Source organism: Anopheles bellator, chromosome 2 (assembly GCF_943735745.2).
Source record: "Anopheles bellator chromosome 2, idAnoBellAS_SP24_06.2, whole genome shotgun sequence".
NCBI lineage: Eukaryota > Metazoa > Arthropoda > Insecta > Diptera > Culicidae > Anopheles > Anopheles bellator.
The window spans coordinates 59,197,775-59,221,228 of record NC_071286.1 but is presented as its reverse complement, the minus strand read 5'-3'; the positions used below and the strand labels follow the sequence as shown (position 1 = coordinate 59,221,228).

At 46.0% G+C, this 23,454-nt stretch overlaps 5 protein-coding genes across 6 annotated transcripts; 2 read left to right on the top strand and 3 right to left on the bottom strand.

Annotated features, from left to right (window-relative positions):
- Positions 1 to 692: 692 nt before the first annotated feature.
- On the bottom strand, positions 693 to 4,892 carry LOC131208288 (protein transport protein Sec24C). The gene is made up of 7 exons (XM_058200968.1): positions 4,779 to 4,892; positions 3,363 to 4,703; positions 3,119 to 3,287; positions 2,450 to 3,046; positions 2,199 to 2,392; positions 1,173 to 2,127; positions 693 to 1,113 (listed from the first exon to the last, which is right to left on the bottom strand). Exons 1-6 carry the CDS (start codon positions 4,821 to 4,823, stop codon positions 1,984 to 1,986), a joined length of 2,490 nt encoding a protein of 829 aa, XP_058056951.1. The 5' UTR covers positions 4,824 to 4,892; the 3' UTR covers positions 693 to 1,113; positions 1,173 to 1,983.
- A 123-nt stretch (positions 4,893 to 5,015) lies between these two features.
- On the bottom strand, positions 5,016 to 5,680 carry LOC131207794 (proline-rich protein 2-like; the record flags this gene model as incomplete). The annotated part of the gene is made up of 2 exons (XM_058200424.1): positions 5,539 to 5,680; positions 5,016 to 5,471 (listed from the first exon to the last, which is right to left on the bottom strand). Coding segments are annotated over exons 1-2 (570 nt in total), but the record flags the coding sequence as incomplete, so codon positions are not given.
- A 966-nt stretch (positions 5,681 to 6,646) lies between these two features.
- LOC131211676 (peroxisomal biogenesis factor 19) lies at positions 6,647 to 8,279 on the top strand. The gene is made up of 4 exons (XM_058205250.1): positions 6,647 to 6,689; positions 6,763 to 6,925; positions 7,000 to 7,129; positions 7,211 to 8,279. The coding sequence occupies exons 2-4, from the start codon at positions 6,844 to 6,846 to the stop codon at positions 7,902 to 7,904; spliced, it is 906 nt and encodes a 301-aa protein (XP_058061233.1). The 5' UTR covers positions 6,647 to 6,689; positions 6,763 to 6,843; the 3' UTR covers positions 7,905 to 8,279.
- LOC131211674 (ubiquitin carboxyl-terminal hydrolase 3-like) lies at positions 8,172 to 14,762 on the bottom strand. The gene is made up of 7 exons (XM_058205249.1): positions 14,031 to 14,762; positions 12,133 to 12,280; positions 11,523 to 12,060; positions 10,954 to 11,448; positions 10,745 to 10,887; positions 10,534 to 10,680; positions 8,172 to 10,463 (listed from the first exon to the last, which is right to left on the bottom strand). Exons 1-7 carry the CDS (start codon positions 14,290 to 14,292, stop codon positions 10,220 to 10,222), a joined length of 1,977 nt encoding a protein of 658 aa, XP_058061232.1. The 5' UTR covers positions 14,293 to 14,762; the 3' UTR covers positions 8,172 to 10,219.
- A 992-nt stretch (positions 14,763 to 15,754) lies between these two features.
- On the top strand, positions 15,755 to 22,586 carry LOC131212482 (galactosylgalactosylxylosylprotein 3-beta-glucuronosyltransferase S). Of its 2 annotated transcripts, XM_058206362.1 has the most exons (6): positions 15,755 to 16,667; positions 18,860 to 19,213; positions 19,337 to 19,599; positions 19,720 to 20,074; positions 20,393 to 20,479; positions 20,573 to 22,586. In XM_058206362.1, the coding sequence occupies exons 1-5, from the start codon at positions 16,562 to 16,564 to the stop codon at positions 20,452 to 20,454; spliced, it is 1,140 nt and encodes a 379-aa protein (XP_058062345.1). In that variant the 5' UTR covers positions 15,755 to 16,561; the 3' UTR covers positions 20,455 to 20,479; positions 20,573 to 22,586. The 2 variants fall into 2 exon arrangements, with proteins under 2 accessions (XP_058062345.1, XP_058062344.1); XM_058206361.1 differs by having other exon boundaries at positions 20,393 to 22,586.
- Positions 22,587 to 23,454: the final 868 nt, after the last annotated feature.

The window sequence follows — 23,454 nt, the reverse complement described above, 5'->3', positions numbered from 1 at the left end:
ATAGCGATTGCCTCAACAGTGTCCGTGCATTAACCAGACACTCTTGCAGTGCGTCCTTCAGCGCCGTCGATAGTTCCCTCGTTGCAAATAGTCGCTCGGTCTCGCTCGAGATCCTCAGCTTCTCTTCGATCATCGTTCGAATCGCTGCTGCTTTAGTAAAGATATTCATTCTTCGCTGCATGCTTATCCATGTAAGCCGAGATGCGAGATAAGACTGTCCGGCTATAGGAGATCCGACGTAGGGGTCCAACACAATATGTAAGCAGTCAACATCCTGGGATCGCTGTTAGCGGGATCAAACACGCTACGAGTAAAAGACTGAAGAGCAGAGCGTTCCGTTGCTGATGTTATATCACTTTATTCAAGGATCAATAGGCCACTCGCATTCTCAACAGTTGATATTCATCCTTTCATCGACAACACTTCTAAATGTTTGGCATGTTGTTAGAAAATCTGCATTCTTAAAAAAAACTTACACAAATATAGTTCGATTGACTGTTTTATTTAAAAGTTACCTTAGATTTATGATATATAAATAATTTATATTTATTTTCAATTTTCGACAATATTTCCATAATACCACAAGCCGAAATTGCCACTAGCGAAACATATAGGTTAAACTATTATTGACGAAAGTTTACCTCATGCTTCAGTTCAAACAAAATTTCATCTGATGTTGATTCTTACTTGCTTTTATTAGACACATCTTTAAACAGTGGCCTGTTTCGGGCGTTAAGAACATTGATGAGCAACACCGCAGTTGCCCCAACGGAAATACTGAAGACATTGGGAGGTCATGCCAGAAGTAAAAATATTAAAAAATAATTATTAAAAAACCAGCGACACAAAAATAAATATAAAAAAATTGATTTCCATAATCATAGTAGAATGTATAATGTGGATATATTTTGCTATTATTCATATCTGCTCGGTTCGTAACTTCACATTAAAGTATGCCATCCGTTGCCACATGCGCCTTACGTTGGTTTTCTTTTGCCCTAGCGGGAGCTCTGGATACTGTAAGTAACGTTAAGTTGTTCGCTCAGCACTTTGCGGCCCAAATGTCTGTTCGGTATGTGTTGTTATTTATCATGATCGCCATTTAGTAATAATCTAAATTAGAAATAACCGAATAAAATTTGAAGAAAGTATAAAACAAAAACATAATTTACCATATAGACCCGATACATTTTGTCTGGTATGCCGGCCCAGCTTAACGCACGAAAAAGGAATACAATTGTAATAGTTGATCTGTTTCATCGCTCGGCGTTACACAAAATTGCCGTTCCAAGAAGAACAAATAAACTAGTGAAAGAGCGCAGGGATATTGCGTTATTCTGCAACTTGTAACATCACCACCACCGATTACCATTTTCCCCCAAAGTTTCGTCGAAGCCGATTCGCTTTGGAACGATTCTGTGAGTAAGAGGCGGACACGTGATACTCCGCGGGCACCATAACCGGACTACGCCCAGCGGTCTCGTGGTTTAGCTCGGCTTCTCGCAAAGCATCTTCGTCTTCCTCTTCAATCGTACCGTTCGGATCGGCGCCATATCCTGTTCCTTCGTCTTCGTTGTTCACTACTTCATCCTCTTCTTCGTCTTCATCGTAACGCGAAGCGATCCGATTACCGACGAAACCGTGACATCGTGTGGCGCTGATAAACTTTGCCCGGTGCTGTTCTTGCACTCTTCTATGCTGTTCCGCGCAACAAGTATGTAGAGGCAGCCCTTCGCTGGTAGTGATGGCATTGCCATTCATGTCGTTCCGGTTATGATTGGCATTGTTCGACGTGTTCTGTTGGCTGGGAGGAGCAGTTAAACTGCTAGTTCCGCTGGTCTTGTAGCTGGTAGTGGTAGTGTTGGTGATATTAGAAGTATAGTTAAACGTAGTGGCTCCTTCTGCCGTAGCACGACATCTATTGCTAAATCGAAACCCCCCGCCCAGGAAAAACCCGTTCGCTGCATTGATACTATTGTCCAGCTAGCTTAGCATTTGACGAATCTCTTTGTGCATATGGCAGAGGAAGTCGACGTAGCTCACCGAGCCATCAGTCGTACCGCGGTCCTCCACCAGGAAGTGGCGCAGAACGCTCTCCAGTTTGTCGCGTTGCTTCACGAGTGTTAGCTGATAGGAGTATTCGAGACGGACCATGTTTTAATCAAGCATCTCACGCCGGGCTTATTCTGAAAACTTACCCTCATGCACCGACGCTTCTCTCGTTGTAGTCTGTCGACAATACCACGGACTCGTCGTGAAAGAGGATTATCGAACACCGGCAAACCAGTGCGATCGGTATCGATCTGCTGCGTACACTGTGCCCCGAATACCGACTGCGTAAACTCCGGTGACAGCGATAGGCCCAACCACATAAACATGTGCACACCGTTCTCTGTGGAAGGCCGATTAGCATTAGAAATATTCTAAAGATTGGCGAACCGGAACTCACCCAAAATGTATGCTCCATCTTCCAGCATCTTTTCGCCGGTACACCGGATGGCGGCCGGAATCGTGTCAGTTTCGAGCTGCAAATCGTGCAGTGGGATCAATCGTGGATAGAAATAGTGTACCGATGCCGGCAGGTCCATGCTCATAACGTAGTAGATCACGTATGATCGATCATCGATCGAGAGGTCCGAACCGCCCGAAAATGCATCATTCTTCAGCAAGCAGTTCACATAGAGGGGCAACAGTTTCATGCCCTCGGGTAAAATGAGCTGACCGGCCGATGTGGCTGAAGCGCAATTTTTCCGATAGCAGGCCAACAGCTGTACCGAGCGTTGGACAATCGCATCCTTCACTGCCTTCGGCGTATTGTCCATCAGCTTCGCCAGGCCCTGCTTGGCAAAGAACAGCAATGTCGAATCGAGATCGCAGCAACGGAACAGTTCCAGCAGCTCACTGCACGTCTTTAGACTGAGGTTGAGCACACGGAGGCGCCGCTGGCCCGAACACGAGGTGTATAGAAGGGCCACTTGAATCAGCACCAGTTCATCCGTTAGCTTATCGTCGTGCTTGATCTCCACCGCGACTGACTTGTCGCAATCTGCGGGCGAAACAAAAACAAAATAGTTAGTAACAATTCCTCGATCGCCCAAACACCCAAGCAGTTTTTTACCGATGCTGGCAATCTCCATGTCCTTCGTGTTGGACATGAAAAAGTGACCGAAAAAGTCGGTCGGTCGTATACCGGTCGACGTGCGAACGCGCATCACCGCGTCGAATGCTATCGGGCGCGAAATGTTTCGCACAAGATCAGCCACCAACCGGTGACCATCAATATCCGCCTGTACAGCAAGAAATCGGAAAAGAGTGTGTAAAGTTAATATCGCTAACTCTTTCGGAATCCGTTTACTTTTTACCTGGAAGTAAGTGTACTTGTAAACTTCACCTCCGGTAAGCCGGGCCACCTGACCGATCGTGGCCAGATCAATGTACGCGTTGTTGAAAACAAACAAATCGACGGAAACGCCCGCCCCAACGCACTCCTGCGCCAGCATATTGTACACCGTCGACTGCGGTGTTAGAACCGTTTTCTCCTTCTCCGTTCCAAGCAGCTTCCTGTCTTCGCGTGCCTTCAGCTTGCCCGGAGCCTCGGCATTCGGCAGCGTTGAGTGAAAAACGTACAGCTTACCGACACAGTCGGACGCTTTGAGCGCCTCGAGACCAGCTTGCAGCGCCGGCAGCAAGATGGTTTCCGTTTCACGCGTATCGCCAAACATTTTTGGAATCTGCTCCATCAGGGCATCGATTACGGTGGCCGACTCTTCCACATCCACCAAGAAGCCATCCAGCAATGGCATGAACATTTCCTGCAGATCACCGACCACCATCATCTGCGGCTGAGCCAGCGAGCTCTTCAAATTGTAAAAGTGCACCGAACTGTTGTAGGTGATGAAGCCGACCTTCATCGACGAACGTGTCTGTCCCTGGTCCCTGGGCAACTGGCTGATGATGTGCTTCATTTGAGTGCACAGCAGCTGTACCAGGCCAGATTTGACGTTGTTGTACGACACGTCGATTAGAAACAGCATGGCCGGCTCGCACGGCGGTTTATTGTTGCGACAGTATTCTTTTGTCGCTACAAACTCGTACGCACCAAGCACGAGCTCGGGTCGCTCGTACTTGTCCATTCGCTGACCGGTGTGATCGAGATGCTGAAAATAGCCCGGTGGAACATCGGTGGTTGCTTTACAGAACTGACATTGGAAGCGGCGGCCACCATCGACGAACTGCATGTGCGGACAGATGTACGCCTTGCATCGGATGCATCGGATCGGTCCGAGCTCACCAAAATCTACGATTGGCGGTGCCATCTCTTGGTCGGCCAGTCGGGCGAAGGGCGAAATGATGAGCGAAAATGGGACCGCACTTTGCTTCATCAGATCGGCCGTCTGGGGAATGCTGTACATCGACGAGCGCACAAAGCGCGGCCCGGCATTACCCTGATCCTGTGTGACAAACCGGGTCGCCACCAGCGGTGGTACTTGACCTGCGTGGTTCGTCGAGAAGATGCCGCCACAGCTTTCCTGATTTTCTGCCATCAGTTGGATCGGATTGGGCATGCTTTCCGGGTCAAGGCGTTTCGGTTGCGGTGGCGAAGGAGCCGCCGGATAGTGACCACCAGGTCCCATCATGCCCCCAGCCTGGAACTGCTGCTGTCCGGGCTGCATCGAGTTGTAACCAGCGCCGGGAACCATTTGCTGGAATTGAAACAAAAATCGATCCTCTTGGTCACTTACAATAAAAGAAGACATAACTTTAAAAAACAGCCTTACGTTGTATCCACGAGGAGGCATATTTCCAGCCGTTGGTGGAACCATTGGACCCTGTGGACCAGGGTATCCCTGTTGCTGCTGCGCTGGTTGATGAGGTCCCGAGATCGGGGATTGGGCCGGCATCGGGGGATACTGTCCCTGCCGTGGTTGTTGTTGCTGCTGCGGGTGGCCGACAGGAGGAGGCATTCCAGGACCTCCGAAACCTGCTTGATGCACCTGCTGCTGCTGCTGCTGTTGTTGTTGAGTATATCCGGCATTCGCCGGTGGACCTCCGGGATACGGTGGTTGTTGTTGCGACTGAAAGGGCTGCCCTGGCCGCGGCGGACCACCCGCTGAAGGCATCGGTGGTAAAGATGCACCATACTGTGCCGGAGCGGATGTTGGCGAAGGAGCACTCATTTGATGTCCATTTGTTTGTCCGTAATTGGTCGCATGTGCCAGCGGAGGTCTTCCGACACCAGCAGATCCTGCATTTACATTTCCCGGTGGGCCGTTGACCATACCGGGTGGTGGTCCTTGCTGGAGTTGCGATGGTTGTTGAGGTTGTTGTTGCTGAGGCACCGGCTGAGGGTAGCTACCCGCGCCAAGACCTGCAGCGGAAGGTGGTAGCGCACCCATGGCCGGAGGAGGTCCCCCAACCTTTGGTGGGCCTCCACTGAGGCCCATGCTTTGCATTTGATTAGCCAAGTGTTGCTGTTGACGAGTTAGTTGTCCGCGTTAGGGTTATCCTTTTGGAAGTTTGAAATGCGTCACTACTTACTGCCTGCTGTCCACCACCATTCATTGGAGGTCCTAGGGGGGCCGCTGGCAGAATTCCAGGTTGCGGCCAGCCCTGCTGTGGATATTGCCCGTATCCTGCCATTTGCGGGTTCATTTTGCGAGATTATTTTCCACGATTTTAGTTTTGACCAAATGAAAATATGCTTTATGCACTACAACCAAAAGGAAAACGCACACACTGATTAGCTTCTGTATCTTAGGTCCCAGCTTCGAGCGCGAGTCATTCTGAGTACTGAGAGATGCCAACTATGATGCTACGTGACGACGAGGATAGGGCGAGCCTATTTCTTGATCCCCCTCCTATAACCAATCGGATACCCACCTTCTTCAAGACGCTGTTATCGGATAACGCTGCTCTGGAGTTGATTTTGTGGACGGTCGTCTAATTTGGCTCTAACAAACACCGCTGCACATAATTCAACACCTTTGCTTTACTGTGGTGCTTGTGCGATACCACTATCCAAATGGAAACGAACCGCAATAATCGTTTGGTACTGTTGAGAGTGCAAAGGGAAATTGGTCGTCTACTAATTTCCACGTCAGACGTACATGAAGAAAACAGAACACGCGAGTAGGTGGACGGGACGGACAAAAGCGGCACGAATGCGAAAGTGTATTTTGATCGTGTCATAGCTGTCAGTGTTGCCACGTAATTTAACGAACGATTTCAACGATTCCACACAATGTCCAGGGTTGTGCGCTGCATGTATCGGGAATGGAGCAATTATTTTCTAGTTTGAAAAATCTGTAAAGCCCACAGTTCTTTGTAATTTACCTTCGGTTCATTCCTAACGTAAGGTGAAATCCGTCGACGGTTTTAACGGATGGCAATCTATCGGTTCTTCCGGGTAGTTAGGGCCCAAAGTTCAATAGTAACAGAAGAAGGTTTCGTAGAAAACAAACCAAGTGCTTAAATAAGCTTCGCAGGTTACATTATTGGTATTAGGAACAAAAGAAATAAGGTTACAGTGGAAGAGCGATAGTTTTTCAAACTAACATTCAAACAAAGCTTACTTGCGTATCTGTTTAGCTCCATTTTCGTCAAGTTGGCTGCCAAAACACAGCCAATATCGATGAATGTCAAACGTTCTGGGAAGACGTTTTGTTTCTTCGAATCCCAATTGTACAGCTGTAAGTGTCCTCACTCCACCAGAAAGCGTGAAGTAAATACCGTTTTCCCCACACGCGCGTACTTTTCTGGCAGGCCAAATCGAGAGTTGAACTTGCGGTACAATTGCATAATTACCTAGTGGAACTGTCCATTACTAGCAACCCGCTGCGCAACATGTCGGATGCGAAGAAAACCGATGCTAGTCAGCCGTCCGGAGGATCGTCAAGGGACAAAGAGCTGGACGACCTGCTCGATAGTAAGAACGAACAAACCTACCGGCGACGGAGTGATTACGTAATACTTTTGTTTTCTGTTTTTGTCTACTATCAGGTGCCCTGGAAGATTTCAGCAAACACAAGGATGATGCCAAAAAGCAGACGACCAAAGCGGACGGCGGGGAACAGCCAGAACAGCATGAAGATCCCCCGACGGAACAGCTGTGGAACGAAGAATTCATTGAGTACCGTCACCGAGCCCTACTCCAAGAAGTGCACTTTGAACCAGCATTGATTTGATTTATTTTGTCTTGTCTGTTTTCCAGTGCGCAGGCCAAAATGTTTGAGCAACACATGGCCTCCCTGTTCGGTGGAGGTGAAAAGGTCGACAGTGATCAGATCGCGCTTGGGTTTCAGCGAATCGCCGAGGCTGCCGGCATGGCAGTGCGAGCTGAAGGCGGTGGTGATGGCCCGGTGGCGGCAGTAAACAGTATCGATCCAACGATTAGCCAAAGCATAAGCGACGCTCTGAAGTCGATGAGCGAAGGTCGCGAAAACCTGCAGACACCGTTTAGCCCTGAGGATATGGCCAACATGTTTGGCAATATCGATCTCAATGCATCCGGTGAGAACAACGCCTTTTTGCCGTTCATGCAGAGTATGATGCAGAGCTTACTGTCGGCCGAAGTTTTGCTGCCCAGTTTGCGCGATTTGGTCGAAAAGTACCCGAAATGGTTAAAGGACAATGCAACCTCCGTGGCCAAAGAGGACAAGGAACGATACGAGAAGCAGCTGGCTTTAATGAAAGAGGTCTGCACGGAGCTGGAGAAGGAAAAAACGGACGACAGTGCGGAGGTGAAGCGGCAGAGATTCCAGATTGTGTTAGAAAAGATGCAGAGCATGCAGGACCTGGGTCAGCCGCCGACCGATTTGGTTGGTGACATGGTACCGGGAAACCTAAATCTACCGACGTTAGATCCTTCCACCTTCAATGAACAGAACCCTTGCCCCATTAGCTAACTCACGAATGGAGCAGGACAGGAGAAGGTTATTGTGCTAGACACCTTTTCGTATGCGGCCGCACCAGACTCCCGGAAACCAGGCGCTCAAGCCCTGTGCGTTATGCGTTCTTCTATAGGAATCGGTAGGGTTACTCTTGATGTCTCTAAAAATCTTTAAATGGGCATTTGGGGTCGGTGCTTTAGCTTCGTTATCCTAAACTTAATTAATAAAGGCGCTGGAAGCGATTTTTGGAAATGACCAACAAATGACAAAGCTACGTCCGGTTTTTCATAATTGATTCTCTTTATTACAGAAGTTTGTTCGTGATTCAATTGATGCTTTAATATCTAAGATCAAGCCTAGCAAATAAACAAATGGTTGTAATGCTAATTTAAATTATATACCATTATATGTATTAATTTGGAGGTTATTATGCAGAATCTGTGGCTTGCAACATCTGTTTGAGGGCTTTCCTCTTACGCTCGGCCCGTTGACTTGTGTTTGGAATTTATTTGTTAAATTCGTACTACTTTTGCCGTCCGTATACTAAAAACGAACCACTATCTTGCCTCCATATAGCCCGAGACTGTATTTCCTTTGATCTAACTATTCCATAGCACGGATATATCAGATGCATGCCATCCTAATATCGTAGTAATGATAATGCCGCCTTGAACTGCATGATAAGGAGTATTTGTTTTATTTGGTTGCTATGTTGCTAAACATTTTCGCCAGTTTGTCCCGTAATTATTATGTTTGCGGTCAAAGTTTGCAGTTTGATCTATTTCTGGATGTCTCGCTTTTTTCTTCGGTTTCTAAACTTGTGTGAATAGTTGCTCGGTAGTTAGATAGAAGAGGATCAATGACATTTAGCATGCAGTTCACGAATCAAACGGAGTTGGTTCTAAAATGACACATGATCGCATTTTAAGCTAAAGTTAGGATCACCCATAGAATGTTTCTGCTTGCAACAATAATAGCTTAAACAGGGCGTGAAGCAGTAAAAGAAGCATATTGAAAATAGCCTAAAACTGAATGCAAAACACAACATCACAAAAACTCGCGGCCTCTTTGAGAATCACCTTAGAAAATATTCGTTTCAAAATATGCTCATTTATAGATCTACACCTTATCTAGAAAAGGACCGCCAACAACGGGGACGTTTGTTTGTTCACTTGCCTACTTTGTTATTACATAGATCCATGACCGGCAGGGCAAATCGAGGTTAGTGGGCGAATTTAAATCAATCAACGTTCGCTTTGGCGTGTGAAACTCGTCATTACGGTAAAGGATTAGATTTAGATAATTACGCAAACTAAAATGCATTGCTTTATCACATTGCCAATCGGACATCTTATAAACTAAACCGCGTGAGGTCATACATATACATGATGAAAGAGGAAAACTAATGAAGGTAAGTATGTTTCTGACGTTATGTAAACTGCGGTTGTGCATCTAAAAAATGCACATAGAAAACCAAATCCAGCGCTGCTAGCTCAGCTTGGGGAAATTATAAAAGAAATTCAAAAGAAAGAACCCAGTGAGACCATTCTTCGTCCACAAGTTGATTCTATGTACCAGACCAGTGTGTGTGTGTGTGTGAACGAAAAAAGAAAGAAAAAACTGAAGATTCACTAAAGAACTCGCTTGACCATTGCTGCGACGCATCGTGTAGCTAGTTTATCTTTCATATATCCTAAACTATTCTAAACTCTAACTTTATACATTTTGGTCTTATATATACAAGTCGTAGATTATCCAAACTTTACACCGTAAAATTTAGTTCTGCTTTGTGCGTGAGACTATGGAGCTATCAATAGCATTTGCATAAGTAGTGCACAAACCAAAGGAAAAAGGAACTTATTTTATGGACACTTCAAACATGACATGCTGCTAACGAAAGCCCCCAAACCAAGCGCAGGTTGGCAACATAATCGAAGGACAGTTAGCATTGTTCGTTATTTGGGCCTCAAATCAATCTGCTGCGGTTATTAATGCTAATATTTTATCGTTTTATTTCTAAACAACAGGCTGATCACATGCATTCCCCGTTTCAGCAATAATGGACCCAAAACAAAAGTCACTGCGCGCGTATTTCTCACAATTCATTCCAACGCATCATCATTGGATCATTGGAACACGCCACTTACCAAGAAAACACCAAAAAAGGGGGATAATCATAACTCAAATTAAAACGCGTTACACTTTGGGTGAGTGCAGATGCAACACATTCAACAAAACCTATCGAACGTCTGATTCAGTCGGAATAATTACGAATGAGATAATCAGTCTTGAGAACGAAACAAAAGCATCCCAATATTTAGTGCTTAATCTCAGGACGACGGATGATTAACCGATGTGGGGGCACCGGTGGATGATGACTTAGTGGCGGCGGTACCAACCGGCACCAGTGAAGTCGGTCGGTTGGCATTCGTCGGATCACGCTTGATGTAGAATAGAATGTACGGTTTGCATTCGGCCACGGCCGTACTGCTTACCTCCTTCACCGTATGATCGTTGAAATGCATCCACACGCCATTGTTGATGGCGAATGATGTGTAATGGCCACAGCTTGAGCTACAAAAACACGGTACAGATGATAACCCAGGGGTTTTCTTTGGTTGTTGCAAGCGGAATTACTCCCTACCCATTGCCGTGATGAACGATAACGGCAGCTAAATCGTAGATGTTGCAGCTGGAATTGGAGCGTCTTGTTTCCGGTCCGTTATTTAACACAAACTGTGACATATCGAGCGCGTTGATGGGGAATGCTATTCTCAGGTCAATTTTTGTTCTGCATGGAAAAGAAACATACCAATTAAACCGAATTCTACAGAACCGAAATTGACGGATAGTACCGGTAAAAGTTGTTCCATCGAAAGCGTTTGATATGCAAACATAACACATTCGGCAGTCGGCGAATCCAGAACCGTTTCGTTGACTTCTGTTTACATTTGCACGAATTGCAATAGTACAGTTCAGTTTCTGCCAACTCTTCGACCTGCAGCGAAGCGATATTAATACTTTCAGCGGAACGAAAATATATATCAACGGTTTTTGGGTTTACCTCCGTGAAACTGGACAAACAATCGGAAATGTGACAAACCGGTGCTGCCCCGTTACCCGTAGCCTCACCACTGGCACCGCTGTCAATAGTGCCATGTTCTTTACTGTAGTACTTTTCCGGAATGTCTAGCGACAGATCGAGGAACGGGTCGTGCTTTTTGCTTTCCATACCGCAGATCAGGCAGCGTACCTCGCTCTGCAAGACCCCGCCGAACACGTTCGTCACGATCGAGTTGCGTCCCTTGGCCTGCAAATGACTCAGCCCGGACACGTTGTAGGGGTTCTTGCTTTCGCCCGACTTGGCAAGCTCGACCGGAAACGACACTTGCTGTAGCTCGGTGTGCAATCGGTCAAGCATGTAACGCAGAAACTCGTGCGCGTCATGCTGCCGATGTCCGCGAAACTGGGGAACTACCTTCCAGATGACCAGAAAGAGGCATTCGGGTGAGATTGCACCCTTCGTTCCATCGCCACCTTGGCTCAGGTTCAGCAACACCTAAGACAGGGTGAAAGAAATCAAACAAGCAGTTAGTTAACAGTGATGGTAGGAACATCACGGACCGTATCTACCTTCCGCAGTTCCTCCACAACAAAAACATCATCCATCGCGTCCTTCATGCTGCGCGAGTGGTAAGCCTTCTGCTTGTGTTTCGCCTCCAGCGCAGGCATCGTATTGAAGTAGCAGCTAAACTCCTGTATGTTGCTCAGCGACTGTAATACTGAATTCATAAAGCAAGTGTTGCCCAGATTCCGCAGACCGACGACGCGCCGCATCGACTTCCGCTTGGCTGTCGTTGCACCATTTTCGTTGTTGCTGTCGCTTGAAATGGTACGTTTTCTTGGCCGCAACTTGCGCGCACTGGTTATCGCGGTGGGATGGGAAGGGGTGGGCGCGGCCAGCGCCGTGGGCGATGGTTCCTCCCAGCCGGAGTCACTGGATGACGATGTACTGGCCGTTTCTTGTATCGATTTCGACGAGCTAATCTCTTCCAGCGTGGATGATGTCTCGGAGATCGTGTCCATCTGGTCTCCGTCCTTCAGCTCTTGCCGAATCTCATCTAACGCGTTCTCGACAGTGTCATTTATCACGAATTCATCACATTTGTAGCTGAAAACAACAACATATTTCATGGCACGATCAATACACAGCACCCGAATTTTTGCCGATCGTTTTAATTACCAGTATACTGATTGGTTGGCGGTATTCATGCAAATGTTATGGTTTCGATTGCCATTCGAGTGCTTCAGAGCGTGACCATTATCGTAACGGCCACAAAGCACCACGCCACATTGTAAACACATCCAGTTGTCTTTATTGATGGAACATTCTGTAAAGGAAACGAATGGAAGTAAAATGAAAATTATTGTAATGATTATATTGTAAATTACTCGAGCTACTAGATTAATCGTAAACACGGCCACGTAAAAAACTAGCAATCATTATTCTTATGATCTAACGTAGGACAAAATAGTACTCAAAGCTGGCTAATTATTTTTAGAAAAAAAGGTCTATTAAATGTGTCAATGAGCATGTCCGCAATACTTTTCTTCGGCCGCGGATAGCGCATACTCGAAGAAGAAACGTTGTCAATCCGCGCCTATCTGATGGTGTTTGTGTGACACCCAAAGGAACGGAGCGCACGAACACACACGGCAGGCCTCTCACCCTTTCGAGTGCATCGCTCGGATACAAAACGATGATTCCAGTTTATTTCTTTCTTCATTCCGTCTGCGGAAAGCACCGTTCTTCTTGCGCCGCCTGCTTCCTGCGTTGTTATAACAACCAGCAGTACGGGAGGAGAGAACCACAATTATGATTGTACACCTTTGCCCAAAAGGATAACATCGCCGCTGCCTGCTAATATAGTGACATAAATCACGAATGCCGTACCGCAGCTTAGACGGGGAAAAGGTTGAAGCCAAGACCAAAAGTGCGACAGCGCACAAGCAAAGCAAGTACAGTATGCTGTCTCTGGCCAAAGGCCTAAAAATATGTTTAAGCAATAGGACGATACGATGTTAAATACACAGAATGTTTTACTAGCTGCATCTGTGACAGTTTGCTCACATTCGCACCCCCACTGCTGGCCTTGAAAGACTTCGCCGTTTCCATCCAAAGCGCGACCAAACCGTAAAGCACCCCCCACCCCTTCCTTCATTTGCTTCCTCTGGCAGAGATTGTCGGAAGTTGTCCTAGCGACGCATCAAATGAAGCTAATCTAGTAGGTGCCACTGACCGATAGGAAGTCGCGTGGAACGACCATTTTGTTCCGAAGCTTTCGAAGCGAAATAAAACTGCTCACGGGGGTTCTGCTCGCTTCTCGCGGTGCGCCGAACACAATATAAGAATCATCGATGCTTGCAATTTTCTGGCACAGCAAAACTGCTTTTGTGGGTTTTGCCCCTGTTGAAGCCGCCGGATCGCCGGAAAAGAGAATCAAGTGCAAGGGTTGAAGCTAGAGTAGAGGGTGGCCTGGCAAGTGACACACGACGAAGGTGTAATAAATTTGACGTATGATGTAATATCGATTTTTCTGCTTAAGCAAAACCCAGGACAGAAATTCGGAAAAACACAGTAGTGTACGCAGAAATGAGAATCCCATGGTCGATATAAGCGAAAGAAATTGTTTGACCTTTTCCGAAGGTCTCATTGAAGTCAGACACATTCGTGTCCTTCATCAAACACAAAACAGCTAATTGATGGTCTGCCAATCCTTGACTATGGAGCGCATAGAATCACACTCTTCGCAATTGTTGAGCCCCCACTCTCCAGCCCCCGTCGTCGCTACACAATTTCTTCGACCCTCAATCTCTTTCCACACAGCCACCCCCGCGCCTTTGATCTTTGGCCATATGTCTTTTCATTCTCGCACTCGGCCACCCCGTCACTACCCGTCCTTGTCACTTCGTTACTGCACGGTGGAGAGCATCCAATGGCTGGGATTGTCGTGTGCGCCGATAGAACGGATCAGCAGATCAGCGAAAATGCTACGTTCTATGAGCGTCCACCGATTCAGGTCACGCACCGCGCCAGGCGTTGGGAAAGGTTTTTGCGCTTCGCAAGTGGTTCACCCCTACCTGAGCATTTCCAGTGTCTCGAAGGTACCGTAGGAGATGACGCAGTAGAGGCGGTCGATAGATCATCGCCCAAGGCGAGTGCTGCCCCGTCCGGCAGCGGCCCAGGGCCGTTAGCAGCAGCTGGCGCAGAAAGGGTGGAGGCTAGGCAGATTTCCGACGAAGGCGATCCTCCCGCGATGGAGGTGCCGCTCCCCGCACTTTTGGCCGCCCGCACCGAGCCTTTGCCGAGAGACACGTTATCGCCGATGTGCGGGCAATCCATGGCCGCTGGCTGGCTCGGGTTCTCGAACGCGAGGATTTCAAGACCACGGCTGCTGCCGCCCGACGAGTGAACGGCGGCCTGCTGCCGCCTGACGCAGTCTCTTACGCCACCCCGCCGTGACGATGCCTTCTATTGGGCTGGTCGCAGCGCACCTTCCCTCTCACAAGCACACCCCGCGGGTGCGTGTTGGTTCGCTGCGCCGTGCGTTAACCGCGGCCACCAATCGCATGGGCTATCGTGGCGGGGCAAAGAGCAACCGTGCTACGCCTCGTGCGACCCGCCGAGAATCGGGCAGGACATCGGCCCGAAGGAACGGACACTTCTAGTGGGGCACAACTCCACGGGTGCAAATCCGCTTCTCTCTCCCGGACCCGGACAGTTGACCGATGTTTAGCGTTTCTTTTGTCTCTCTAGCAACGGCACCCACAGAACCTGATTCGCTTTCCGATACACACCGCTGCCGCAGCCGATGACGGGTTCGACTCGGAAAGTTTACCAGCGGCTACGAAAACGTTTCACTAAATTATGTATAAAAAAAGAACGTCTGAACACGCACATTTACATTTGCGGATCACACGCACACCATCTCGCAGGATTTTTTGCCATAATCCACGATCCCATAATTGGATTATGGCACAATCGTGCAGAAAGCTAGAGAGGAGCTGAGCTGAGCTAGAGAGGAGATGTGAAACTAGAAACCAAAACTAGAAAAAACCAAGCCGAAACAGAAAATGAATAACAAGAGGAAACTAGAAACTAGAAACAAAACAGGAATTAAATCCCACAAATAACGCAAACTTACAACAGTGGAACATTCGAGCAGGGTTGAGCATGACCGTTTATTGGGGTTTATTGTTCAACTTCGAATAGGCTTGACGAATTTAACTATGTCGTTATGTTTTAATCTGTCGTTGATTTTCGATATTAACCCATAATCGAATTAAAATAGTAAAAATACTCAAAGGCAGTAGTATTTAAATACTTAACGACAGTAACATGAAATATGCAGGAAATCATGAACGGTCCAACTCAAGTGATTAGTATTTTTGAAAGAGTGAGAAAAGAGAAAACTGTCTTTTGGAAAAACGGAATGTAATTCTTGAAACCTTTCCAATTACCTTCAACCCAACTTACCCCAAACTGCCAAGTTGAAAACGGTAAATCAATTCTTCTTGCAACGGCCGCCCGCTGTTTTCCTAGCCGTGGCGGCTAGGAAAATAACCTGACGGCTGGTGGCTGCATCGTTTACACCAACACAAGTGCCGGAAGCCTGTTGAAGTTTTTTCGCATATGAACCGAAGGCGAAAGGGAAAATGTTCTCCAAGATTACTTCTATGCCAAACTGTGCGAAAAGTAGAATTTTCTTTCGATAATAACCATAATCCCTGGCTCAAAACTCGTTCGTTGGAATAACTCAACATTGGGCTAACCGAATCGTATCGTAGTGTTTGTGAGCCGCCGTTGAGAGAAGCAAAATGTACACAAAAAGTGCAAGAGAACCAGTCGGCTTTTTTCGTTGGTTGAATCGTGAATATCCGTGAGCGTGTTCGTTCGTCGTGCGTTTTTTGTGAGTGCAGTTATGAAAAGAGGAAATCTGCATCGACGGCGACGGGTTTCTGGTTAAAATGAACGTCATCTCGTCCAGTTTTTGGTGCCGCCTTCTTCGGTTCCATTCCGATTAGCGCGAAAGTGAAAAGAGCGAATCCCCTCCTAACTGGTGCACGTTTCTGTGAGGAAAAGCATAACAGTGAAACGTTACACAACCCGCGCGGTGAAAGTGATGCGTAACGGTGCCGCAGCTCCCCTTCGAAGGCAGTCCGGCTCAATCGTACCCGAATTTCGCCACTCCGACTGGTGGTGATGAGTAACAATAGTTAATAAGGATCAAAACCACGCACAAAATTCGGGACAATTTTAGCAATGGCAGTGCTACGGAATCGTTGAGCAAGGCCTTGAAATCGAGAAGCGCAAGTCGAAAGTGTCACCGCTAGCGGGTTGCTATTTGTGGGATGGCCGACAAATAAATCAACTTAGCAAATTTACGAAATGGTTCCACGGGGTGCCGCACACGAATTCCTTGGTGTTGTGACGAGTTTCCGGTGCTCAAGCGATTCCTCGACCCGTTCCAAGTGCACGAAGTTCACGTTCTTATCACAGTGACTAATTTTTGTACACGAGCGCTGGCCTATTTCGACGGGTTCCGCCGGATTTTTAATCTGATATCAGCTTTAATCTGCTAAAAATAAATCCTCGCGCGACGTAACACACGATGGCCGCCAACCTTTTCCGCGTGCTGTGGCGGAACTGCTACAGGCTAATTGTCTCCGTTATCGTCATTTCAATAGTCACCTTGGTGATTGTCTACAATAAGGAAGGTAAGGATGCGCATTACTTTGGTTATATATTGTACATATAATTCATGTTGTGTTCAATGGACTATGCTTCTTTAAACTTCCATGGAGAAGCAGGAAACAAATACCATCCCCACTTAGAGGACAAACAAAATCGAATCTTAATTGTTGTTTGAGGAAACCAACCTCATAAATGTCCTCCTAACACTCATTGGTGTGGTTACAGTTTGATGTCTAGTGCGGTAAAGTAGTCGACAGTCAGTTTTAGTTGTTTCTGTTCTGGTCGCCGTTCGGTAATGGGCGGTAATTAGTCGGTGTTGTTTCAGAAAAATTAACAGTTATGCTAGATGAGTTTTTAACAGGTTTTGGTTGATTTTTTTCTAAACGTGATGCTGAGAACAAATGTAAATTATACTCTTTTGCTACCGGAAGAAGCTGGAGAATGTTGCACTGTGGCTGTGGCACACAACCGTACTGCCAGAGAAGAGAAGAAGCTAAAAGAAACGGCTGTGGAATTATGTAGATTGTTGTTGGCTTAATGATTCGGGCGCGACCCATCGAACGCAGTGCTGGTGCCCTATTTTTTGCCAAATGCTAAATTATTATGCTGCCCGTGTCCACTTCGCTGAAGCGCGCACGTTGTGCATCCGACCGGAATGCGTTGGAATTGCTTGTTATCAATTTGTGCGGCGGTAACGATGAGTCGTTTAAGTTTTTCGTGCTCCGTCAATTACGTAGCTCGTTTTCGGGTCGCGTGTTCTTGATTCAATGGGAATTGGCATCCAATTGTGGTCAGCCGATTTTATCATTTTTCTTTGCCACATCAGAATAGTCCCCTTTGCCGCGTGTACATTTTGATAAGGCTTTTGCACGTTCAATAGCATGGGGGAACACTTAATTAAACTGCGCGCACGATACGGTGGAGTGTGTTTGAGTTCAATAACACTTAATGGATCAGAACGATGTAGAGTGATTTGCAATCCTCTTCCGGAAGGTGGCTTCGCTTGTCACGTGAGCGAAAATAAGATGTAGTGGATGTGACGTGCCATCACTCTTGAAAAGTCAATAAATGCCATGCATCGGCATGTGAGCACATCAATCAGCTGCGGCCTGCAGTTTATGGTGGTTTAACAATAGTCGACATTCCCTTGAGTAACACTGGGTTTTAACCTGTTGCGAAGCGTACCGTGTACCGTGCAACGTGTTGCATGGGGTTTATACTTAACCGCTTTTATGTACTGTTGTTTTCCTGTTTCTAACTGTGTTGTATTGGGCGGTGGTTCAGTGTTTAACGCACGCGCAAACACGGCGAGATGCTATGTATCTGCAGCTTGATGGCAGCCTTGGACATTTATTTCAATTACTCTTCTTTTGCAGACAAAAAACACGAAAGTGACTCACCAAATGCCGTTACGCGGCTTGAACTTTTACGGAGCAAGAAAGGGTTTCTTCACAAAGGTACTACTTTACTTTGGCTAAGGTCACTTACTGTTACTCAACGTCCATGAATGCAGAAAGATCGTATCCCTGTATCGCTTTAAACAGTGCAAAATGAGTCATGGCTTTTAAAATTTCATTTTGGATCGTGAGAATGAAGAAAGAAAATGCCCCATTTTGCTAGGGAGATTGAAAACGGTTGTCCTGCAATCGAATGGGATTGTGAACCGGTCGAAATGTGTGCTTCGTTTTTCCAGCGCCAACCTTGGTGCCCGGTTTGGTGTTCATCAATTGACTGTTGTGCTCAACTGTTCACAGCTTCTGTATTGCAATGTTTTTAAGAAGGCGCTGATAACGCATTTACCGATTACACAACTAACGTGTCCGGTTCGGTAATAACGCTATCTACTCCTCTGCGTCACCCAGCAACATCTTCCAGCACATAAATCACCACGTGCGGTAGGGTATCGTTTTGAATCTAGTTTTATTTGTCTGGTCGGGCCCCGGTGGACAATGGTGACCCACATTTATTGTTTCGAAGCTTCACATCAATGACATGAGACAGGAAAAGTTGAAATGTATTTCGAAAACTATTTTGTTCTGTTCCCTGAGGTTTACCCTTACATTGAAAGGTTCGCTTGATTTTAAGGAAACGCTCGTTCGATTCGTTCAGCTATAGAAATTTTGTTTTATAGGCATTTTTCCTTGGTGTTTTACAGTGCACAATATCTTTTAAAAGATCTTGAGAAAATAATGTCTCTTTCTTCTCCTCCTTTCAGATGAGTTTGACAAAGAGTATCCTTTATTGCTCGTTAATGAACAGCTGGTGGTGTGTTACGAAAACAGCACGGACTCACGAAAGCTTCCGTACGTAACGGACCGTCCTGAAGCGACTGATGAACCGAGCACTACGCAACGGCACCTGCGACGTCGTCTATTTCCAACGGCGCTTCGATCGAAAGGAGAGGTGCCTATGATCTACTTCGTCACTCCAACTTACCCGAGGCGCGAACAAATAGCTGAAATCATTCGTCTTGGCCAAACGCTTATGCATGTGCCGTATATACACTGGATATTAGCTGATGATACGGAGACCTGTAGCCAAACGTTGAACAATCATCTAAAGCAATTTGGTAAGAAACAAGAAAACAGAAATAGTGCCCAGCCCTTGGTCGTATGATTTACCGGCTGCTGGCACATTGGTTCTATAGTTAAGGCTAACGATTTCGTTTGTGCATTACTGGTTTTGGGAATAGGCATTCCTTACACGCAAATTGCCAGCCCCATGCCGGAAGTGTATCGCACCCGGAAGAATGCTCCCCGGGGAGTCGCCAACCGACGGGCGGCCCTCAACTGGATACGGGCGAACGCGAAGAAGAGTGGCGTGCTGTACTTCGGTGACGATGACAACACGTTCGATTTGAAGCTCTTTAGTGAAATTCGGTATACGAAGAAGGTGTCCATGTTTCCGGTGGGGTTGATCGGCGATTATGCTGTCAGTACACCGATCGTGCGAAACGTAAGTGTAAAAGCACTCGCCTTTGAATCGCCAATACCAGCTGTGTGCTTCCCGCTGCAGGATGTTGTAGTTAATTAAAAATGTCCTTTGTGTCTCCCGCTGTTAATCATTTGCCCGCAGGGACGTGTGGAGGGTTTCTTCGATTCCTGGCCAGCAAAGCGCAAGTGGCCCGTCGATATGGCGGGATTTGCCGTTAATCTTGAGTACCTGGCGCACAGCCCGAACGCAACCATGCCGTTCAAGGCGGGCTATGAAGAGGACGAGTTTCTCAAGAGCATTGGCCTAAAACTGCAGGACATCGAACCGAAGGCCAACAATTGCACAGAAATTCTCGTGTGGCACACACAAACCAAGAGTAGCAAGTCGCCCACCGTACGAATCTCTATGGACCGACAGAAGCTAGATAAAGTGAACCTTGGCTGGCTACTGAAGCAGCTCGAAACTATGGGTGTCAATCATATCAGCGAATCGGAAGGTAAATATTGGGCGATTGATGCTTCATGTTTGCACTCCAGTTGTTCGTCCACCAATTTGTAGTTAATGACACTTAATAGCCGCCCTAATGTGTTTATTTACGCACCTGTGTTATCATTTGCAGTAAACACGCTAAGCAAACATAGCTTGAACATACCTTACGAATAATCCATCGTTAATTTGGTTTAAATAGCGTAGCACTAACAGCTGCGTGAAATTGTTTTGTTGTATAAGATAACGGTTTTTTTTGTTTTTCCGATCAGACACGGAGTTTTTTGGCAAGCCTTATCGTTTGAACGATCTTTTTTCTCTCCAACAGGCACAACTGCACAGGCAATCGTGGATGGTAGCGTAAAACCACTATCATTTTGGTTCAGCTAATTGCGGGTCACAGCGCCAGTACCATGTAAGGCCATAACAGTTTTAAAGGATCTCTGAGACACATTGCTGTGCACCACCATTCAATATTTCTCCACTATTTTATGGTTTAACGTCATAGGTGTTTTGAAACTGGACCGACGATCTTTGTTTTTATTAATGCACAGTTTGTAATCTGCACTGTAAAATGGTTCCCATCATATTCGTTTTGTTTGACTGTGAAGGCGTTGGCTCTTTCAAATGAATTATTCATTTACGTGTGTTGTTTTAGCTTATAAAGCAAACGATTTTCTCATGCCAAATATTAATGCTTGTCTTAAGCTCTCCGACAGACGAATTACAATCGATTAAGTCGTACAGTGCAAATCATCGCCAAGCGAACAAATAACTTAGTTGTTTGACAACAGTCAAAGAACGAAGCACGAAGCATTGCTTGGGGGAAGATGGTCCATGTCACATCAAATTCTGGCATGATAAGCACAAGATTTACAAACAGAACAATCGTGGATAATAAGCGATATTTAATGGTATTTAATGGTTTAGCTGCTTCAAGTACGGTATCGATTTAAAGACACGCTCGTGTGATAGTTCAAGTGCTACGCGATAACTGGATGTTTTGTGAATGATTTGCTTCCAATATTTGTTAACTCTATGCATCGTCTCACGGCATCCACTCCAACAAATGACGCTGGCGGAAAGAAACTTATCTTAGCGTTAGGAAAACCCTGTCTCCATTAGAATACTTGACTACGTTGCACAACCCGCAGTAAGAGAAACAATCATGTGATCATGGCAAAACATGTGAGGAGCTTTATTCACCGCTTTATGTTGGATAAGTTATTGTTTTACACCATATCAATCAGTTAGTTTTTATCCCGACAAGAGTTGTGATGTGTTTGGAAAACGTAGAGCAGTTTAAAATAATGAATCTGATCTTAACATAAGACATTGTTAGACTTACTTGGCCCTAATTTTTGATGAACAATTATGCGGCACTCACGATATGTGTTATCGGTTAATAATTACGGATCAGTGAGCCACGAAGAAAGCAACTTTCTTTCCCATTGACCAAGCTAGACAATGATATTGAAGATACATAACGATCCCAAATGTATTTTAGTATCCAATTCCTTGTGGTATGTCCGTTTTCCGACAGAACAGTGATTACAGAATTCTATCCTAGGTTTGGTTGTCGTTCTTCTTACGTTGTGACACAGTAAAACTTAAAAATGAAATATAGTGGGAAATTGAACGTAAAATTTCCTACATCAGCATTCCAAAATAGATTTTTGGTTGAAAAATAGCAGTGAAGTAGCAAGACCGTAATCTAAGCTAGTCTCATCCGATCGTTATGAATGTGGAGAGCGGGAAGGACGGCAGCGAGTGGTACCAGTACCTGCGGGCACTTGTGAGGGTCTATATGTTCGCGTAGGATAGCTTAGGTTTCCTGTGATATTAGTTTAATCATGGACTAGTTTGCACAATATTGAGTTCAATAACGAAAGTAATGCACAAAAAATGCCCCCAAAAAACTAGAAGAAACCGATGGAACAATAGACAATGATAGATACAGGTAGAATTGTTTTGAGATTAAGCATCTGATACACAGTTGGTTGCCACCAGCTTAGTAATTAAGCCCGGACTCTTACGCAGCGAGTTGAGAAGTCATTTGTCATTTATGGTTAGTTACTTCCATATTTGAGGAAACATCAAAGCAATATCGTCACAATGCGGTCTGGCCGTTAGAAAACGGATCTCTCTGTGTGTGCGCCAGGGCAAACGCAAGAACCAATCCATCTCGAAGGCAGGAACCCTTTCTCAACGTCTTAAAGTTGTCGCTTAAACAATTTTACTTGATTGAACCATTCGCTAGGTACAAGAACCACTATTATTCTGCCGCACCACGTAGATCCTTTGTTAGTTCCTTCAGATCGGACGATGTTATGCCAACGATACCACATGCAAAAAATTACCATACACACCGTGTACAGACCTTCGGTGAACGGTCGTCTTCGAACGAATAGCGGTTACATTTGTATAATTCAATTTTTAACAAATTGCAAATGGTGTGTGAGAAATACCGATTTTGATATTTGCGGGTTTCAGATCGAAAAAATAAATAAATCAAGGTAAGATTTGATTCATGACGAACGAAAGAATGGAGGTTCTCTTTGCTTTTTTGGCTTCGGGACAAATCACAGAAAGAAATCTTTAACGCAAAGAACGTAAGGAATTGGTAAAAGTGAATTCATGACTTCTCTTTCGTTTATGCTTACGACGTTTTATTTAGTTCAATAGAGTGGGCTGATTCGGCCAAATGTAGGCCGAATGTTCATATCAAAATATATATAAAAAAAATGATTAATTGAGACATCTTCTCAACCTCCTCGTCCACACATAATCGCTGCCAGATTGGCTCTTCCTTTGGCCGCTCCTTAAGCTATTTCTGTGTCGGTTACTGATAATGCGTGATGCTGATCTGGCTGGACCGTTCTGGACCCTTCCGAAAGGCCTGCGTTAATCTCCGCGAACCGCATCGAATCAGAGAATCCGTTTCCAAGTGTGTTGCACGCGTTCTTGGCTGATATCTCCTGGAGGTTTCACACAGACACAAACCTGCTATGGGCTGCTACAGTGTATGCCTGTTGATCATAAGGTTTCCTCTCCGGGCGGCACGACGTTGATGATCGTGCAAGACCTTTGACATTGGACCACTGATAACGAGGGCGCATCATCCCATCATTATCGGCGACTGTATACAGCGCTGAACGCAGAGAATTGAAGTGAAAGACCTCTCCATTTTGCCAGTCTGTTTCTTCGTTCGGTACGGTTCGGTTTGTTCCTTTGCAATCCGCAGTGTGTCCTGCTGTAATGGTGGTAGCGCTACCACACTGATTGTAAGTTCCTTTCCTGGTTTTGCAGTTTCCGCTCAGTGTAATTAGCTGCAATGCTTTTTCGGTGGTTATGTGACAATTTGATGGTGTCCATTTTAAAAAGCCAACC

Coding starts and splice junctions, on each gene's coding strand:
- LOC131208288 (XM_058200968.1), bottom strand. CDS start 4,823: ATGGTTCCACCAACGGCTGGAAATATGCCTCCTCGTGGATACAAC. Junction 3,047..3,118: donor CATGGAGATTGCCAGCATCG/GTAAAAAACTGC, acceptor TTTCGCCCGCAG/ATTGCGACAAGTCAGTCGCG. Junction 2,128..2,198: donor AGAAGCGTCGGTGCATGAGG/GTAAGTTTTCAG, acceptor TACTCCTATCAG/CTAACACTCGTGAAGCAACG.
- LOC131211676 (XM_058205250.1), top strand. CDS start 6,844: ATGTCGGATGCGAAGAAAACCGATGCTAGTCAGCCGTCCGGAGGATCG. Junction 6,926..6,999: donor GCTGGACGACCTGCTCGATA/GTAAGAACGAAC, acceptor GTCTACTATCAG/GTGCCCTGGAAGATTTCAGC. Junction 7,130..7,210: donor TGGAACGAAGAATTCATTGA/GTACCGTCACCG, acceptor TCTGTTTTCCAG/TGCGCAGGCCAAAATGTTTG.
- LOC131211674 (XM_058205249.1), bottom strand. CDS start 14,292: ATGGATTGCCCGCACATCGGCGATAACGTGTCTCTCGGCAAAGGCTCG. Junction 12,061..12,132: donor GCCAACCAATCAGTATACTG/GTAATTAAAACG, acceptor TGTTGTTTTCAG/CTACAAATGTGATGAATTCG. Junction 10,888..10,953: donor GTTTGTCCAGTTTCACGGAG/GTAAACCCAAAA, acceptor GCTTCGCTGCAG/GTCGAAGAGTTGGCAGAAAC.
- LOC131212482 (XM_058206362.1), top strand. CDS start 16,562: ATGGCCGCCAACCTTTTCCGCGTGCTGTGGCGGAACTGCTACAGGCTA. Junction 19,600..19,719: donor GTACACCGATCGTGCGAAAC/GTAAGTGTAAAA, acceptor ATTTGCCCGCAG/GGACGTGTGGAGGGTTTCTT. Junction 20,075..20,392: donor TCATATCAGCGAATCGGAAG/GTAAATATTGGG, acceptor TCTCTCCAACAG/GCACAACTGCACAGGCAATC.